This window comes from Nannospalax galili, unplaced genomic scaffold (genome assembly GCF_000622305.1).
Source record: "Nannospalax galili isolate Female #2095 unplaced genomic scaffold, S.galili_v1.0 scaffold734, whole genome shotgun sequence".
NCBI lineage: Eukaryota > Metazoa > Chordata > Mammalia > Rodentia > Spalacidae > Nannospalax > Nannospalax galili.
In genome coordinates this window covers 3129899-3147889 of record NW_008337073.1, presented here as the reverse complement: position 1 = coordinate 3147889, position 17991 = coordinate 3129899, and the positions used below count along the sequence as shown (strand labels likewise).

Sequence of the window (17991 nt, the reverse complement as noted above, 5' to 3'; positions counted from 1 at the left end):
CACACTTGGGTTGAGGGAGACTCAGTTGGGAAATTGCCTTCATTGGACTGGCCTGTGGCCATGTCCATGGGGCACCTTCTTGATTGTTGAGTGATGTGGGAGGGACCAGCCTACTGTGGGTGGTGCCACCCCTGGGCAGGTGGGCCTGTGTTGCATAAGAAAGCAGGCTGAGCAGGGGACAGGGGAGCAAGCCAGTAAACAGCGTTCCTCCATGGCCTGTGCTCCAGCTCCTGCCTCCAGGGTCCTGCCCTGAGTTCCTACCTTGGGCTCCCTGATGAACTGTGACCTGGGAGATGTACGCTGAATAACCCTTTTCTCCCCAAGTTGGTATTGGTCAGAGTATTTTGTCACAGCAATGAAGAAACAAACTAAGACAGCAAGGGAGGAATGATTTCTGTCAGAATCTCCAGGTTGCTCCTTAGGGTGCTGGGGATGGAACCCAAGGCCCTGCCATGTTGGGCAAGCACTCTTCCACTGAGCAGCACCCCTCCCCTGAAAGCTGCTCTATGAAGAGCTGTGGATGAAAAGAGCTGACGTTTTGCTGAGAAAGTCTCCAATAGTCCTCCTCAAGGTCATCATTGTGGCTTCCAGGCAGTCACTCTAGGTTGTCCAAAGGACCTCAGTGTCTCCTTGCTGTGGGACAAGTTCATCCTCATCCTGTTGGGCTTGTCTCCACCTTACACCTTGGCCTCTATGCATCTCGAGACAGGAACCCTGTTTCCATTTTCAGGTCTTTCCTGAGCTTCTGCAATTTAGCACTGAGATTGCAATTCAACTGAGGCTCCATTCTTCCAGATCAAAACTGAGGATGCATGAAGTGTTCCCTCATACAGGTGATCTGTGGGGAAGCTTTCCAGGCCAGTCAATCCCCTGCTTTTCCTACTTACAGAAAGCGGACAGGTAGGACAGGTGACATGGCTTAGAGAGTAAAGGCAGACCCTGCCAAGTCTGACAACCTGAAATTGATTTGTGGGACCCACATAATGGAAGGAGAGAACCAACTCCTGCAAGTTGCTCTCTGACCTCTACACATGCACTGTGGCATGCATGTGCACACACACATACACATAATAAATAAATGAGCATAATAAGACAAGTGGGTAATTACTTCTGATTATACTCAAATGACCAAAATTGAGAACCACAAGCAGGTCCCACTCAATCTGGGGCAAGGTGGTTGAGTAGGAACTCACCAGGCTTCAAAGGTAGGGAACAGCATGCTACCAAGAGGGAACAGCAATGTCCAGGCCACAGGCAAAGGCAAAGGATAACATTGTTATGGAATTTCCTCTACTGGTTAGAAGAACACTTTTCCCACCTCTGAAATTGTGACTGTGGGACTGGAGCTGCTGATGACAAATGCCTGAGCCAGTGGCGGTCTCTTTAGTTGGCAATGGTTGACTCTTCAGTTTCACCAGCATGTACTGAGTGGCCACCTGGCCCTAGGCAAGCATTGTGCTAGGTGATGAGATTGCTGGCAATGCAAAGAATAATCAAGTCCTCTCCTTGCAAAGCAAAGCTTGCTGTGTAGTGGGAAGGGACAGTCAGACCAGTGGATCCCATAGCTTTGTTACCCAGGCCCCTGCATAAATGCATTTATGCCACATTTCAGCAAGCGATGGCTAGAGACTGACAAAAAACACAGTTTCCATGATGGGTGAAAATTGATGAAGTTAACGGAGGAAGGGTTAAATGGAGACTTCCACAGGAGGTCATTTCATCAGTTATTTTCACATTAGTTCCTCTGCTGGTGTGTATAGTGAATTCTAGGATCATAGGATGCCCTTGTATTTCTGGCTGAAAGCTGCTTGCAAAAGTGCAATCATGAAGCCCCTAGTCATATGGCCTGTTGGGATGAGGTAGCAACTATTCTTTTAGATCTGTGGAGCAGGGTTGCCATCAAGTGCCATGTGCAGCCTCTGTCTTGCAGGCCCAGTCTCTGACTTGCTTCCTGTCCCCCCAGGTATGGAGAGTGCAATCACACTGTGGCAGTTCCTGTTGCAGTTGCTGCTGGACCAGAAACATGAGCACCTGATCTGCTGGACATCCAATGATGGTGAATTCAAGCTCCTTAAGGCGGAAGAAGTGGCCAAGCTGTGGGGCCTCCGCAAGAACAAGACAAACATGAACTATGATAAGCTGAGCAGAGCCCTGCGATACTATTATGACAAGGTAAAGTAGCCTTGGCCTCATGTGAGACAGAGCAGGCACACCCCTTCCTAGTTCATTGATGACAATCAAATCAGAAGACAGAGGCAGTGGGCTGGAAGACAGCTCAGTCAATAAAAGCACTTGCCTTGCAAATGCAAGGACCTGAGTTCAGTCTTTTGAACCCACATAAACAAGCCAGATGTAGTAGCATATGTTTATAATTCCAGAGTTGGAGAGGCAGAGACAGGAGGATCCTTGGGGCCCACTGGCCTGCCAGCCTCACCTAATTAGTGAATTCCAGGCCATTTAGAGTCCTTTTCTCTACTCAAAAAAGTGATGCATGGACCCTGAGGAAAGACACTGCCAGTTGATCTCTGGCCTCCACATGCATGTGCACACACAAATACTTGACAAGAAATTAGATACAATTTATGTTTCTTTACTTTTGAGAAAACTGCTGTGGGGCATTCTCCTCCTGTGGGAGCTTCCTGGATGTTACTGCAAGTTGGATCTTTCTCTGCCTTTCCATCTGTATTCTGTTGAGGAGGGTTGCTGACAATGAGGTTCTGGGGCTTTCCAGATACTGTTCCGGGGAAGAATGAGAATTAAAGCCTGGGAAATCTGTTTATTATGTCTGGTCAGTAGTTCAATCAAAAGAGCCTTTCTTGAAGAATGCTAGCTTGGACATGTAGTATTTTCCCTCTGTGCTGAGGATCAAACCCAGAGCCTTGCACATACTAGGCAGTTACTTTACCACTGAGCTACACTGCTACCCCTAGCCCTGGACACATGGTTATTAAAGATCCAGCATCTCAGTGTCCCTGTTTATAAATCATAGTAGTTCCAATCTCAATGTCATTGTGAAAATTAACAGAGCCATTGTGTGTTAAGTATTTAGAACTGTGCTTGCTTGGGACATGGCATTTGTGACTTGGTGAGAAACTCCCCTAGTGAAAAGCAAAACCATTTCATTTCTAAGTCACTGGGATTAGAGACACGGTGCATTGTTAAGTGAAAGCACAGTAGAGTTGCCAAAGCCAGGACTCTCGGCGTGAGTTTTGATGTAATTCTGGAAAAGCAGTTAACGTGCCCACTAGGGCAGACTTCCTTCCATTTAGGATAACCCTATCAGACAATAATCATTGGCCATTTCTGTTTGAATCTGTGGTTTCTAAATATTTAGCCTCACGGACATAAAAGCTTAGATTCCTTACAGTAACCATTGTGAGCTTTTGTTCTGGTTTCGCTGTTCACATAGAAAGGTGAATTAAAAACTGATTTAAATATTAGTTCCTGATCTATATTTAGTGCTTTCTGTCTGCCAACCTCTTTGGAATTGAAGACATAAGGATTACACATTTCAGGAAGTGAAGACATCATTAATTATAAAATGTTCCCTTCCATGATCATAATTGCATGTGATTATGTCATTGAAATGCTAAAGGTGCTTTCCTTTAATGTGGCAATTAATTAATCCTGGCTTAATGCAGAGTCCTACGAAGATGTAAAAGCACTTCCTGCCTAATTGCACTGTCCGGAAGCCAAGCAGATGGCGTATTGTTTTGCATTTTTCCCTAGGTTCTAAGTTCTACCATGGGAATTGGGGGCCCTGCAGGAAAGCAGTCGGCCTCGCCTGCTGGCAGAGAGCCTGAAAGTTTGCCCTTTTCATTGTTTTAAATCAAGGTGTCAAAGAAAAGAGGGCCTGCCTGGTCTAGGACTAGAGTCACCTCTTTGTGGCCTGGGCATAGCAGCTGAGGGTGTGTTCCTTCAGCATGAAGGGACCTGTGTCCTGGGCTGGGAATGACTGAGTACTGGTGGTTGGCAGAGCCCCTGCTGTTCTGACAGCACCTAAACTTGGATCGCTACAGAAAGTAGACCAGGCTAGAGAGACGGCTCAGTACATAAAGTACTTGCCTTAGAAGCATGAGGTCGAGTTCAATTCCCAGAACCCTTAGAAAAATCCAGGTATGGTGGCTCATGGTCAGAATTCCAGTGCTGGACAGAGACAGGTTGACCCCTGGGGCTTGACGGCCAGCCAGCCAAGCCTCATCAGTGTGCTCCAGGCCAATGACAGACTTTGTCTCAAAGGAGGTGACTGCTGTTCCGAGGATAACACATGAAGTGTGTAGCCTCCTACACCACACACACACGCACACACACACACACACACACACGCATGCACACATGCACACACACACATCATTTTACAAAGAAAGCCACTTCATAGCCACCAATCAGCAAGCATATTGCTATGCTACAGTAGGAGTCTGAGACTGGCACTTCCCATTGTCTCCTTTAAACTAAATGATACCACCATGAGATAGGACCTGCAGCAGCCCCCTCATATAAGGAAAACATGAGGCTTTGATTGGGAGACCACCGAGGCCCATGCAGCCAATGAGCAGCAGAGCCCCGGGATCTAGCTGCTCTGTGCTGGTCCTTATGATACACACTCTGACTTCTGCCCCACTCTTGTCTTTCCCTTTGAACCTCTGAGTTCAGGTAGGCAGTCGGGGCCCAAATGCTACTCCAACCTCAGCAATTTTGAATAGCAAGAGTTTCAATACTGAAAAATCCCAGCAAAGGCCATGTACCATGTTGAACCCAAGTTCTGGGACCCAAGTAGTCACTATGGCCAGTTTACCAGGCTCGTCCCTTTTCTCTCTTCCTGGGGCAGGACATGGTCTGGCCACAGGACCTTGAAGCAGCCTCTGAGCTGTGAGCTGGTGCCTTTAACAAAGACGAGAGCTTCTTCAGTCTCTCCTGGCAAGAGAAATCTATTGTCTTATTGGGTGTGTCACTGCAGGCATGAGGAAGGCTTGTACCTTGTTTATCCTTTCACATTATACATGTGCACGTTCATGCTCACAGGACCATCTATCTGCTACGCTTCTAAGAAATAAATGAGATGGAAAGCTCTAGACTCTGTTTTCCATTGCTGTTTCAAAATACATGAGGCTGGGTAGTGTATAAAGGTGTTTTAGAGACTGCAGAGCACAGCAGCAGCTCTGGTGAGGGTCCCCTTGGCTGTGTCACAGCATGGAGGATGGGATCATGGCTGGAGCATGTGTGAGCAGGAGAGATCACATGGTGAGACAGGAAGCCAGCAAGACTGGGGTTGGACTTGCTCTTTTATAACAACCTGCTCTCAGGAGGCCCCATGGGAACATCTCCATAATTACATAATTATGTAACGATGTGACATAATTACGTGGCACAAAGGCCTACCTTTTAAAGACCTAGCATCGTCACACTGACAACCAGACAATCAACATATGAACTCAGTGGACACATTCCAACCATATACAACTAGTTTAAAAGGAGGAGGAGGGAAGAGAAGGGGAGGAAGATGAAGGGGAAGAAGGAAGAGGGTGAAAGGGGGTAGAAGGGAGGAGGAGAAAAAAGGAGAAAGACAGAAGAAAACTGTAAAACCAGAACAACAATGAATTTTTAAACATTTTCTGATGAACACTTTGAGTTTTGCCAGTGGCACTCTGATGAGATGTGTTAGTTGAACTGGCTTAAATCTCCAGTTATCTGACAATGTTAGACCAGCGATCATGGCAGATTTAAATGTCGAACCACTCACATAAGGAACAATTTGGTTCAGAGTCTCTGTGGATGTGAAAGCCCTGGGCCACACGGGCCCTGTGTGTCATGTCCTGCCCTACCCTGTGTTTTCCAGGGAGGGTGGGGGATCCCAGGCTTAGGCTGGTCCCATCTGCTTCCCAGTGTCCTTGTGACCTCTCCAACCTTGTCTTCCTCCTCTCTGTCCTTCCTCATACTCCCCCACAGCCTGCTAGCGGCATTAATTTGTGGCTCTCTTACCCAGCAGCCATAACTGCTCATTTTCTGTTGTCTTTTCTGTCCTTTGATAGCTAGAATCATTTACTAGTGGCTGAAACTGCACATCCTTCAGTTTGTCCTAATAGGGAAGTGTCTCTGCCAGAGTAGAGAAGCCTGCAAATAGCATTATTTTTATATGTTTTGTGTTATAATTTTAGCTTGTTCTAGCATATAAAGATCAGGCAGAGGAGGAAAGTGGAAATGTGTATAAAGCTGTATGCAGAAGACAGAGAGAGAAAATACTGTGTGTGCTTATGACGTCAGGCAGTGTAAAGGACTATAATCATTGTCCCCTCTGCCACTAGCCTCCAGCTTGCAATAGAGAGGTGGGGATGGCAGGGGTTCTGGCCTAGATGTCTGGGTTGGAGTCCAATTGGGGATGTGGGACAATCTCTTTAGGTGGCAGCCTCCAGGTGGATCATTATCCACCATTATTTTTTGAAACAGGGTCTCTCACTGAATCTGGAGCACATTAGTTTAGCTAGGCTGGCTGGCCAGTGAGTCCCAGGTCTTCCCATCTCTGCTTCCCGGCATTAGGATCACAGGTACACACCTGGCTTTTTTCAGCGGTGTTGGGTGTTAGAGCTCAGGTCCTCGTGCTTACGTGGTGGCAAGCACCTTACTGAGCCATCTCCCTTTCTCCCTCCCCCAACTCCCCACTACCCATGGTGCTGAGGATTGAACCTAGGGCCTCCACATGCTGGGTAGGCACAAGGGACTTTTTGTGTGAAATGAGAATAACAGGGAAGGGGTCTGGCGGATTAGCCTTAGCAACTCCTGTTCCCTGCTGAGGCGGCAGCACCAAGGGCTTGGTGGATATGATGATGCTTTGGCCAGAGTCATAATGTGGATATCATATTTTCTGTATCACTAATTTTAAAACATTATTTTTATTTTATGAGTATGCACGTAAGGCCTGCATATAAGTGCACCCATGTCGTGCAATGCCCGTGGAGGACAGAAGAGGCTGTTGGATCCCATGGAACTGGAGTTACAGACAGTTGTTAGCTGCTATGTGGATGCTGGGATTCGACCCCCGGTCTTCTGCAAGAACAGTCAGTGTTCTTAACCGCTGAGCCACTCTCTCCAGCCCCATGTATCACTAATTTTAAAATTTAGGATGAGTGTAGTGAAGAAAAGTAAAGCATGTGGAAGTGGGGTACCCTCACTCAGGAGTTGTCAGGAGCCCCTTTGCTTTGTTGTTTAATGATCGAGAGTGGCCTGTAGCAGTTGTTTTACCCCTGCCCATTTTTATATAGTTAGGCTGCTCTGAAAACTCAACCATCAAAGCACTTTAGATTTTAATGCCTTTCCCTTCCCTCTGAGTCAAAGCCTGCATACTTCCCTGTGCACCCGAGACAGAGGGAGTATCCATCGCCCCGTGCCCCTTAGCATCAGGAATGGGCCTTGGATTCAGAGCCATGGAGGTTAGAGGCCAGCCGTCTCACTTCCCCAATCACAAAGCATGGATCTTGGTAGCACCTCCTGTCATTGGCTCACATGAGCACTAGGAGTGAGGGTGTGTGCACAGCACTCAGCGCAGTATTAGACCCTGGTAAATACATACTTTTTAAAAATCACTCATGTTTATGAATCGTGCTGCATTACACAGTCTGTTTATATAGATGTTTTCTTCACAGAACTACATTTATTATTATTATTATTATTGACAGGGTCTAGCCAATGTAGTTCAACAATAGGTGTAGACTCTGTGACAGGCATGACACTAGATTCAACAGCATGCATGTCACAGTGTGTTCACCCTTCAGCCAGCACCCAGGCCAGGTCAGAGGTGAAGGAGAGATTCTGAGTCACTAGACATCCAGAATTCCCAGATCTCTAACACAAAGAGCCTTAGCAGAAGATGACTGGAGCTAGAAGGGAAGCTGGGCCTGAGAGCTCAGAGTCTGGGGTAGCAACAGTGAGATCTTGTGCTGGCCTTTGCCACTTCTTCCTGCATCAGGGCATCTGTGGAGTCCCTAATGCACACAAGTGCTAGGGAAAGGTTAGGGGTCAGGGTTTGTAACTGAGCTCTGGGTCCCTCACTGGAAACTTTTGAAAATGCTACTGGACAGACCCTGCCAGTATTCCAGGATGGGGCCCCCCAGTGCAGGGAGCAGTATGCTTTACCTCTGGGAAGGTGGTAGCAAATGGAGGATGAAGGGCCCTGACCAGACTGAGAAACATGCAGGTAATAGAACAACTGTGTCTGAGCACTGGGCAGTAGAAACCAGAGTGAGTCTGCGTCTCATACACACACACAAAACAAAACACATAAAAAAAGATTTTAAAGGAAGCCCAGAGAGATTGCCCCTTCCTCAGCTGGACTCCAACCCAGACATCTGGCCCAGAGCCTCTGAAGTGCCCACCTCACTGTTTCAATGTGCTTTCCTCACTGTTGCATTAAGCCCTAGATGCATTTGACAATGCAGCTTTGATGATTTGAAATTTTCAGTTAGATTCCCCCCAGCTTTTGACTTCTAGAAGGTGAACTTATGGATATAATCATAAGGATCTCTTTCAGGGATTTTAATTAGATGCAGACTTTTTAGAGATTTATTTTTATTTTGTGTATGGGTATTTGCCTGCATGTATGTATATGCATGCACCATGTGCATGCAGTTCCTTTGCATGCCAGAAGAGGACATCAGATCCCCTGGAACTGGAATTACAGATGGTTGTGAGCTGCCACGTGGGTGCTAGGAACTGAATCTGGGTCCTCTGCAAGAGCAGACAGTGCTCTTAACTACAGAGTTATCTCTCCAGTCCCCAAAGGCCAACTCTTTTACTTACTCTTTCACAATATCAGGCAGACTTAGTTTTAATCTTTCATTTTAGGCTTGAGGAAGGAGGGGCTGATAAAGAATGAATTCCTGTAACTGACCCTCCATACCCTGGGGACCAAAGTGAGAGCAAGAGGAACCCCTGGGGTGACTTCTTGATAACTCCTCGTGTTTTCAGCTGTACATGCACCTCCAGTTGACACGGACATAACCCTTCTCTGTCACCTCTACCTGTCCTTACATTCTCAAGTCACTCAGCGATTCATTTGAAAACACCTTTCCCTCCTCTTGCATGGTTCAGCAGCTGATGGGGCGGGGGAGACATAGACCCACAAATCATACCCCACCCTTCCAGGTCTTCCAGACCTAGGAGGGAGGCAGGGAGGTAAAGCCAGAAGGAAGACTTCCTGAGGTGAAGACACTTGACCTTAGTCTCCAGGACTGAGCATGGCATGAATATACTAGGCTGCAAGAAGTTAGGAAGGAATACCAAACAGGAACAGCCATGTGGGGAGGCAGGACGTGTGAGGGAGTTTGATTTTTCTAAGTGTGGAGCATTTGGTTAGGTTGAGATGCCGCCAGGACAGGAGGACAGGAACATGGAGCATCTTATGCTGTGATTGTTACTTTCTGGCGAGAGCCAATACAGGGTGGACAGCAAGCAGGAACCACGATTAGATTTGCATCTTCGAAGTAAAAATCCACATCTTCTCCTGTTCTTTTTGGCATTAACGGTTTTATACTTGGATTCTACTGCCTGGATCTTTTTGGCTTGTTACCACAAATATGGTTTCCATGCTGGGTGAGTTGACCTTGTCATGCTGTTGGCATCAGGGCCTGCAGGCCTCTCTCCAGCAATTCCAGGGTTGGGGAAGGAAAGTGATACCGTCTGGCACTTGAAGAAGGTAAACAGCCATCTTCTGTCTTCTGCTTGTGAGAGGCTACAGAAGGAGATCTGGAAGTTTACTCAATCCCTGGTCCTTTCCTAGCCAACAGACCTTTTGTCCCTGTTGTTGCTGGCAGTGAATGTTCACCCCAGGGGGAGGCTGGAAACTCTGCCAGCTGCCTTCTCATTCGAATATGAAAATGGCAATAGGATGAAAGCTCCTCAGTCTCTATAGCAACACCCCCAGCTGATCCTCACCAGTGATCTTTACTTAATTGGAAAGGGTTTAGGGGTGAACACTCAAGACAGAGTCACTGGCAACATATTCCTGGAAGTTGAACACATCACCTTCTTAGTTTAATTGGATAATTCATTTTAAATGGGGTGTGCAATCATGATGGGAAACAGTATTAATAATGTATCTGAGGTCAGCTGCCTGTGCCAAGGAAATTTGGCTCTGGTGGAATTCTTTAATTCCTCAAAATAAATTTTGAGAAGATAAAATGATGTTTTGTCAGGGGAGAGAGAACAAATTCCAGCAAGTGTTTATATCCTGGAAATTTCTAGAATATCTGCCTCTCCTGAGTTCTTGTCATGGCGTTCTGTGTAGGGTCGGGGTCCTGTCTCCCTAGCTGTGGGCCTGGGTGTTCTGTTGGATGTCTTTTTCCCTTTTGTACCATGTCAGCTGTTCAGACTGTTTGAAGGACAACAGATGGCACCTCGGCTTTTGTCTGGAGGCCAAGGGGGTAACAGGGACTTCCGTGCCTGCATTTGGCCCCGGAAGCTGCCTAGGGACATGTGTGGTACCTGAGCTCTCTTGTGGAAGGCTTCCTATCTGGTCATCTTGCCCTGGGAGATGGCAGCCAGCATAAGGGGCCAGGCTGTGGAAGGGAGAGGGGATGGACACCCTGTGTTATTTAGAGGTGTTTCCTGCTTGCAAATACTTCCAACCAGCGTTCCTGTGGTGCTCGGCATTCCCCCAAATAGGGCAGTTGCTAGGAAACAAGGATGAGGCAGTGCTGAGAGCAGGGTCAACACTGTGTTGATGGGATGCTGCTGTGCCCTGTTGGTGGGGATGCTGCTACGCAGTGCTCAGCTGCAAAGGCTTCTGCGGCCTTGCCAAATCCACTGTGTCAGCTCTTGTCTGAGCCCACACTGAGCCAGTACCAGTGTTCCTGCTGGAGCTCTTAGCTGCAGGAAAATTTAGGGGTTGTGTAGACAAACTGACAAAAATGCTAACATTCACATCACACCTCCCACCACCCACGAGCCACCAGCTGCTCCTCTGGGCAGCTTCTTCCCACCTTCTGCACAGGCTCAGCTCCTATCCCAGATGGTAACTCCAGGAGGGACGCTCACGTGTTTGGGGTGTGCTTTTTTTAAGTCAAGCTCTACATTAGGCATTTTTACATTTATTAACCATTATCTAATTTCTGAGCTACCTGGCCTTATGGCTGGTGTTGGGTCCATCCTAGAGGTGGGAATACTGAGTCTTAGAGGAGTTTAAGTAGCATATCCAAGATGAAGCCACTGGTTAGGGTCAAATATTCAGCCTAGGAATCTTGTCCTCCAGTCCATACCCAGAATGATAAAGCTACAGGATCACACAGCTGCAGGCCTCTGGGGAGCCCAGACTGGAATCTTTGATCCCTCATGTGGCTGGACTAACTCTGGGGCAGGCTGAAAGAAAAAGAGGCCCCATCAGTGTTTGATTAAGTTGCCAACGGGAACACTGTTGGCAGGATTCTCTGAGCCAGTGGAGAATGGGAGGTGTTTGGCTGATGGACCCAGGGCATCTGTGCTTCCAGGGCAGGCTTCCTAAAGAAAGCCAAGTTGGCTTTCCACCTGGTCCACTTTTGTACCTGCCTACTCCTCTCCCCCTGGTCCTGGGGAAGCTCCAAACTTTCTTTACCATCAGGCTTCACTCTCCAGCTTCCAAACCCCCAACCCCTCAATCTCATCATTAGCTCAGCCTACTTCGGCCACCCTCCAACTCAGCTCTGACTGCACCACCCAGCCTGTGCTTGGTGTCTCTTAGTGGCTCTGTGCCCCTTCCCCTTGCCTGCTGTCACTGTGTCTACCTTACTGGGCCTGCTTTTTCTTACTGTCCCTAGCTTCTCCACTGAGCCTGGCTGTAGTGGCATCCTATAACAGTAGAATGAATGAGTAGTGAGCAGACATCCCTAGTAGCTTAGGAGGAAGTCTGTCATTGCGAAACCTCAACACTGGGAAGGACCCAAGCAACTGCCATGCCCTGCCTACTGCATCTCTAGCAAGTGAGGACTTCAAAGGGGAAGTGTTTTCATTTTATTCTTACTTTTTGCCCATTTTTGTCTGGTACTGAAGGTTGAACCCAAGGCTCTACCACTGAGGTGCATCTCCAGCAGGGATATAGGAAGTGCGGCAATGCCAGAATGAGAGTGGACTCTCTGTCCACCTGTGGCCCCTCATGCCCCTGTTGCCATCTGCCTGCACTGGAGGTAGCCACTCAAACTGAAGGAAAATCACTGCAGGAGCTCTGCCACCCAGCCCAGGAAGTAAGGGAAGGCGCATGCTGGCAGAGCAGTCCTGTGGTTCATGTTATCAACGACAAATAGCCTTGAGCGTTTGAAGCAGCCAGGCTGGGGCTCAGGCCCAGCACGAAGCATCTTGAAATGGAGCAGGGGAGCGAGGTGCCCTAAATGTCCAGCTTGGGCCTCCCAGGTCGAGGTGTCCCACCAGACCAGCAAGAAAGCATTTCCCATTGGCAGCACCCTCAGGGTGCCACGGTTGCTCAGGCAGGCAGCAGGTTTGAGGAGTGCTCCCAATGTCAGGCTGCCTGCATTTGGTGGGACATTCACACTGTAGCTTACCAGTGCCAGAAAAATAAAGAATTCTCAACCCAAACCACAAGAAAAACTCTCCGCCAGGAGTTGGTGGAGTAAGCCAATTCTGGGCCAAAGTTAGAGTCTTTTATTGCCAGTGTGTTATTCTTAGAAGTTTGTGATGGTGTGTGTGTGTGTGTGTGTGTGTGTGTGTGTGTGTGTGTGTCTGTGTGTGTGTGTGTGTGTGTTCCAAATTTAAGCTTTGGACAAAGGGCGGCCCAGCTGTTCCTAGGACAGCAGCCAGTAGGAAAGGCATGCTGGGCACTCCTCAGCCTCCTCTGCCCTGCAGAGGAGCAGTGTTGAGCAATATTAACTTTAAGAAGTCTCCCAAGGCTGCTGTGACAGATAACCACAGAGTTGATGGCTTAAAACAACAGAAATTTGTTGTCCCGTAATCCTGGAAGCCGAAAGTCAGTGGGCCCTGGGAAGGCTTCAGGGAAGATCCTCCCTCTTCCAGCCTTGGTGGCTCCCAGCAGTCCTTGGTGCTCCTTGGCTTATAGCTGCATCCTCCATGCCAGGCCATCCTCCCTACATGTCCCTCTGTGTCCTCTTCTCACAGGACACTAGTCATTGCACTTGGTGCTTACCCTGGATCTCAATACTCTTGACCAATTAGATTTGCAAAGACCTTATTTCCAAATATAGTCACATTCCAAGGTTCTGAGTAGGCATGAATTTGGGGGGATACCATTCAACTCACTGAGGGGGTCAAGGAGGTGGCCCCAGTTAGAAGGGCTTGGGTTGGTGGGGCCAAGGAGACTTTCATAAGGTGTTCCTTGAGGATGGGTGTGAGAGGGCCTCGTATAAAACAAATTCATAGCTAATTCCTCTAAGACAACTCACTGCTCAGGCCTCTGCCAGTTCACATGAGAAGAGGCAGGGCCAGCATTGCCCCCCAAGTGACAGCTGGGTGCTTCTGGGACAGAAGCCAGACTCACATTGATTCTGTTGCACAGAGCCTGGGAATGTCCATAGAAAAGTATCTCTTGGGTTCATTGGCAAGTTTGCTGATTAAGGACAGGGAACTTTCAGTCTGGCTCCTGCTGGGATTATATATTCTAACATTAGAGAGAGGACTGTTCAGGTTTTGTATCAGAAAGGAGTGAACAAGCCTGTGGTCTGGATGTGAACTCAGATGAGGAACTCAAGGGGTTGTTGGCTGGGAAGTGGGTAGCCTAGAGACACACACCCCTGTTGCTCCCTTCTGAGTTGTGGGAACCCAGCTTGAAGCTGTGGATCCCTCATCTGTAAAAATGGGCATCTGAGTGTTGTAAGCCTTCCATGAGGTCATGTGTCAGCTGGAAAATGAGGTACCATCTAAGGAATTCTGCTGCAGAACAGAATTAAAGTCTGGTGTAATGAAACTCATTGGCAAAGTAGAATTCCAGTGGCTGAGGTTCTGTTTCAAAGGCCTATATGAATAGGGCACTGACATGTTTGGTCCTCTAGGAGAAAACTATCTCATGAGCTATTTTTCTTGTTTTATGGATGGGTAAACTGAGGCTTACAGAAGTTGAGTAATGTCCCCAGGCCATAGTAAGTAGAGAGACTGGGATTTGAACCCACCTCTGGCCATACCAGTGTTGATACCCCATAACATCTGGCCCAGCAGGGCTCCTGGCCTTGACTGTGTCTGGGCTGCTCTCTGCTCAGCTCTATCGATGTTTGGAGCAGCTGGTGAGTGAGGCCGCACCAACCCATGTGAGGTGTTAGTTTCGTGTTGATGTCCTGTCACCCTCACTCTTCTTGGGTGGTATACCTCTTAGAGTCCTTCAAAGGGGGGGGGGGTTACTGGGTCCCAGTGCTTCCTGCCAGGGTGTCCTGTCAAAGCAGGTGCCTTCTTGGCCTGGAGATGGGCAAAGACATTCTCTTTGTAGTTACAGAAGGTGAGGTTCTTCCTCGCAGGGAGACAGGGGAGCCATTCCTCATAAAGGCCTTGCTTCCTTAGCGCACATCCAGTTCCTAGGCCTCCAGCAGCAAATCCCACTCCCGCTCTGGAATGCAGAACCCTCAGGTCCTGATGGTTCAATATTAGCAGCAGCCTCTGGGCCAACGGCAGCTGATTTCTGGAAGAGGGTGTGGTCACTGAACAGAAATGGCTCAGGCCTCGCTGTGGCTATAGTCTGGTTCAGACTTAGATACAGTTACAAATTGTAAGCGCCTGAACTCAGTTTTAATTTGACAAGTAACACGTACTAAATACATATTATAGTTTAAAATGTGAAAGAAAATACAGATTAAAAAGTATTACAGGCCGGGCATGGTGGCACACGCCTTTAATCCCAGCACTCGAGAGGCAAAGGCAGGCGGATCTCTGTGAGTTCAAGCCCAGCCTGGTCTACATAGTGAGTTCTAGGACAGCTGGGGCTACAGGGAGACCCTGTCTTAAAAAGACAAAAAAAAAAGTATTATAATTGCTGTTAATTTTTATTATACATTTTAAAGATTAGTTTCTTTTTCCTTTTAAGCATATACGTATGTATATAGAGCAATCATTTCATTAAAATAAGGGATCATCTCATTCATACTATCATTTTTCACCTAGCATATATATATGAAGACACAGGGAGTGAGAGCATGGCATTGTTCTCTCACATAGTGATGTGGTACCCCACTGTCTGTCTCTCCTCATGGTTAACTTACCTCTCCATGGCAGGAAATTGGATGAAACCTCCTTGTCCAAGAATTAGCAGTGACTCTTGACTTCATCTTTAAAGAGGCCCAGCCTGCACATCTTGCAAGGTGGCTGTGTTCTCCGTACTGTCTGTATGTGGTGGTCTGCGTGCGTGCTTCCTGCATTCCCTTGTCCTTTCCAACAGCTCATTTCATACAGAACATCTATTGTGAGAATGCCACCCATGTACATCCATCATCACGTATGTCTGCTAGCACCCAAACATCTGGTTCCTTGTGCCAGGGAACTCAGTGACAGGCCCTAAGGATCAGTAGCCCCCAGTGACCTCCCCCTCACCCCCACCCCCCTTAGAGCTACAGCCACCATTGAGAAGCCAGGCCAAGCTTCCCTGTCTGGGTAGCACATTTCCTGCTTTGAGAGGCATCGGGCAGCAGTTGGCATCCACTGGGGTGGGAGTGGTTAGTGTCTGCACCACCTTATAGGGTCTGATGTGTAGCGTCTCTGCCATAGGCTGTGACTCCAAGCTATGTTAATCCCAGGATCCAACAGTTGCTTCCTGAAAGCCACCCCTCTCATCTTCCCTCCTTGGAATTAATTGGATTGTGTGAGATTTTCTTCCTGATGAATGTCAAGTGTTGCCTATGTTCAACATGATATACTATAAACCTTGTATCTCTTTCTTGTCTGAATCCAACTAAATAAAACATCATGTTTCCTTAGCTTGGTTGGGATGTATAAACCAGATGTAATCTGCCTTCTGAACCACAGGTCATGTTACCCAGAACTGTGGCTAAAGCAAGTAGATTATGCACAGCTTTCTACGAGGGTTAATGTTGACTATTAAATTGTTATCCAGGTTGACAGAGGGTGTTGTTAATGGTTTTGTTTAAATGGGAGTGTAATATGATAACACTTTAGCTGATATGTTATGGGCTTATCATGTGTGGATTTACAGCACTTGGCTACAAGATTTAGGTGGCTAGGTTAGTCTCATTTTATAAATGAGGAAATGGAGGCACATGGCTAGTATGAGACTGAGTGGCTTTTGAGCTGAATCCAAGCAACAGCCTTGCGATAGCATCGGGTGGATAGCGATTGGAAAGGGCCTCCTGCACTGTCCCCGCCCAGCTCTGCTCCCAGTGTGAGACTGAGAAAAGATTCAACTGGTGTTAGGAAATCTGTACAATGTTTCCTTCTTGCAGAGTGAGCTGCTGACATGTCTCAGGGCTGAGCACAAGGCAGAGAGGTTGCAAGGTCAGAGGGCAAGAGGCTGTAATTCCGGGTCAGAAGGCAAGAGGCTGTAATTCCAGAGGGTGAGCACAGGGCAGGGAAGTGGCAAGGTCAGAGGACCAGAGGCTATAATTCCAAGGAGCCCACAGAGGGTGGAGCATTAAGGAAGTACAGCTGCACAGAGTGATGAGGAACCCGCTGAGAAAGCAGGGGTTGGCTAGTAAGTCTGAGCACATGAAAGTCTGACACAGGACTTTAGATCAGAATGGGATGCCAGACTGGTATACCACGTGCCAGATACATGTAACAAGTATTTTCTAAATCAGTAGATTGATGAGATGGCAGTTTACAGAGCTCTCAGGAAGGTGTGAAGCTGTAGGGGTGCACATGTGGCCCCAGTGTTCACATGGAAGATTTTACCTTAAAAATGCCATGGGAGGGGCTGGAGAGATGGCTCAGCGGTTAAGAGCACTGACTGCTCTTGCAGAAGACCCAGGTTCTATTCCCAGCACCCACATGGCGGCTACAAACTGTCCTTAACTCCAGTTCCAGGGGAATTCGAAGCTCTCTTCTGACCTCTGCGGCACTGTGTGACACAGGGGCACTCACATACATGCAGGCAATACACTCATACACGTAAAATAATAAAATATTTTTTTTAAATGCCATAGGAAACTATGGAGGAGGGGATGGAAAGACTGGGGAGGATTACTTAGAAACTGTTCTGGACATGACAGGGCTGATGCACAGGACCTCCCTGCAGCTGAGGTTACTTGTACAAGATTGGGCCCCTTAACATTTCAGGATGTAAAGGAGAAGGGCTCATGACGCCCTGCCCCTCCTGAGGTACTACTGAGAGTTGATGGTGGCTGGAAGAAGGAATGACACATTCTTCAGTGGTGTAGCCATTGATAAGTTGCCCATGCTCCAGTAGATAACCTCCATTCGGGTTCATGTAGGAAAACCTATTTAAACTCAGCAGATGACACACACAAAGGATGTGAAAGTAGGAAGGAAGGGGACTTGGGAAGAAGAAATGGTCCAGTAGGAGCAGGAGGGGGATGAGACAAGGTAATAGGGGGTGAGAAGGACTAAATTTTATAATATATGTGAATTAAAGTGTCAAAGAATAAAAAATAAATTCTTCAAAAAATGCATGGGGGAATGAGTACACGTAGATATGTGTATGGACTCCCACGTGGAGCTTTTCTGGAATTAACCATGGAAAATTATGTCTGACCTCTGGCTTCATGCTAGGGTCAGTGCTCCCTGTACTTAAAAGTCATTTACTCAACAAATGCTTAGTGAGCTTATCTGACATGATCCTAATATCATAACTATGAATGCAAATTCAATCCCAGAAGCATCACTTTGTTGTCTAGTGTTGTATCAATATGTGTGTGCATATATATATATATGCACCTGCTTTTGCTTCTGAAGTACTGGGATTAAAGGCGTGTGCCACCATGTCTGGCATTTATTTTATTTTTAATTATGTGTATGTGTGTGAGCATGAGCATGTGTGTGGGTGCTGAGGCACTGGATCCTCTGAAGCTGGAATTAGAGGTGGCTGTTAGCTGCCCGGTGTGGGTCCTG

At 47.5% G+C, this 17991-nt stretch overlaps 1 protein-coding gene across 2 annotated transcripts in view; it reads left to right on the top strand.

The window, feature by feature from the left end:
• The window catches only part of Elk3 (ETS transcription factor ELK3), a 68866-nt gene that overhangs the window by 26855 nt on the left and 24020 nt on the right, over window positions 1–17991 (top strand). For both annotated transcript variants that reach the window (XM_008832063.3, XM_029563087.1), the window contains exon 2: window positions 1964–2172. In XM_008832063.3, coding sequence (XP_008830285.1) covers window positions 1966–2172 — 207 coding nt within the window. In that variant the 5' untranslated portion in view covers window positions 1964–1965. The remainder of the gene's footprint in view (window positions 1–1963; window positions 2173–17991) is intronic.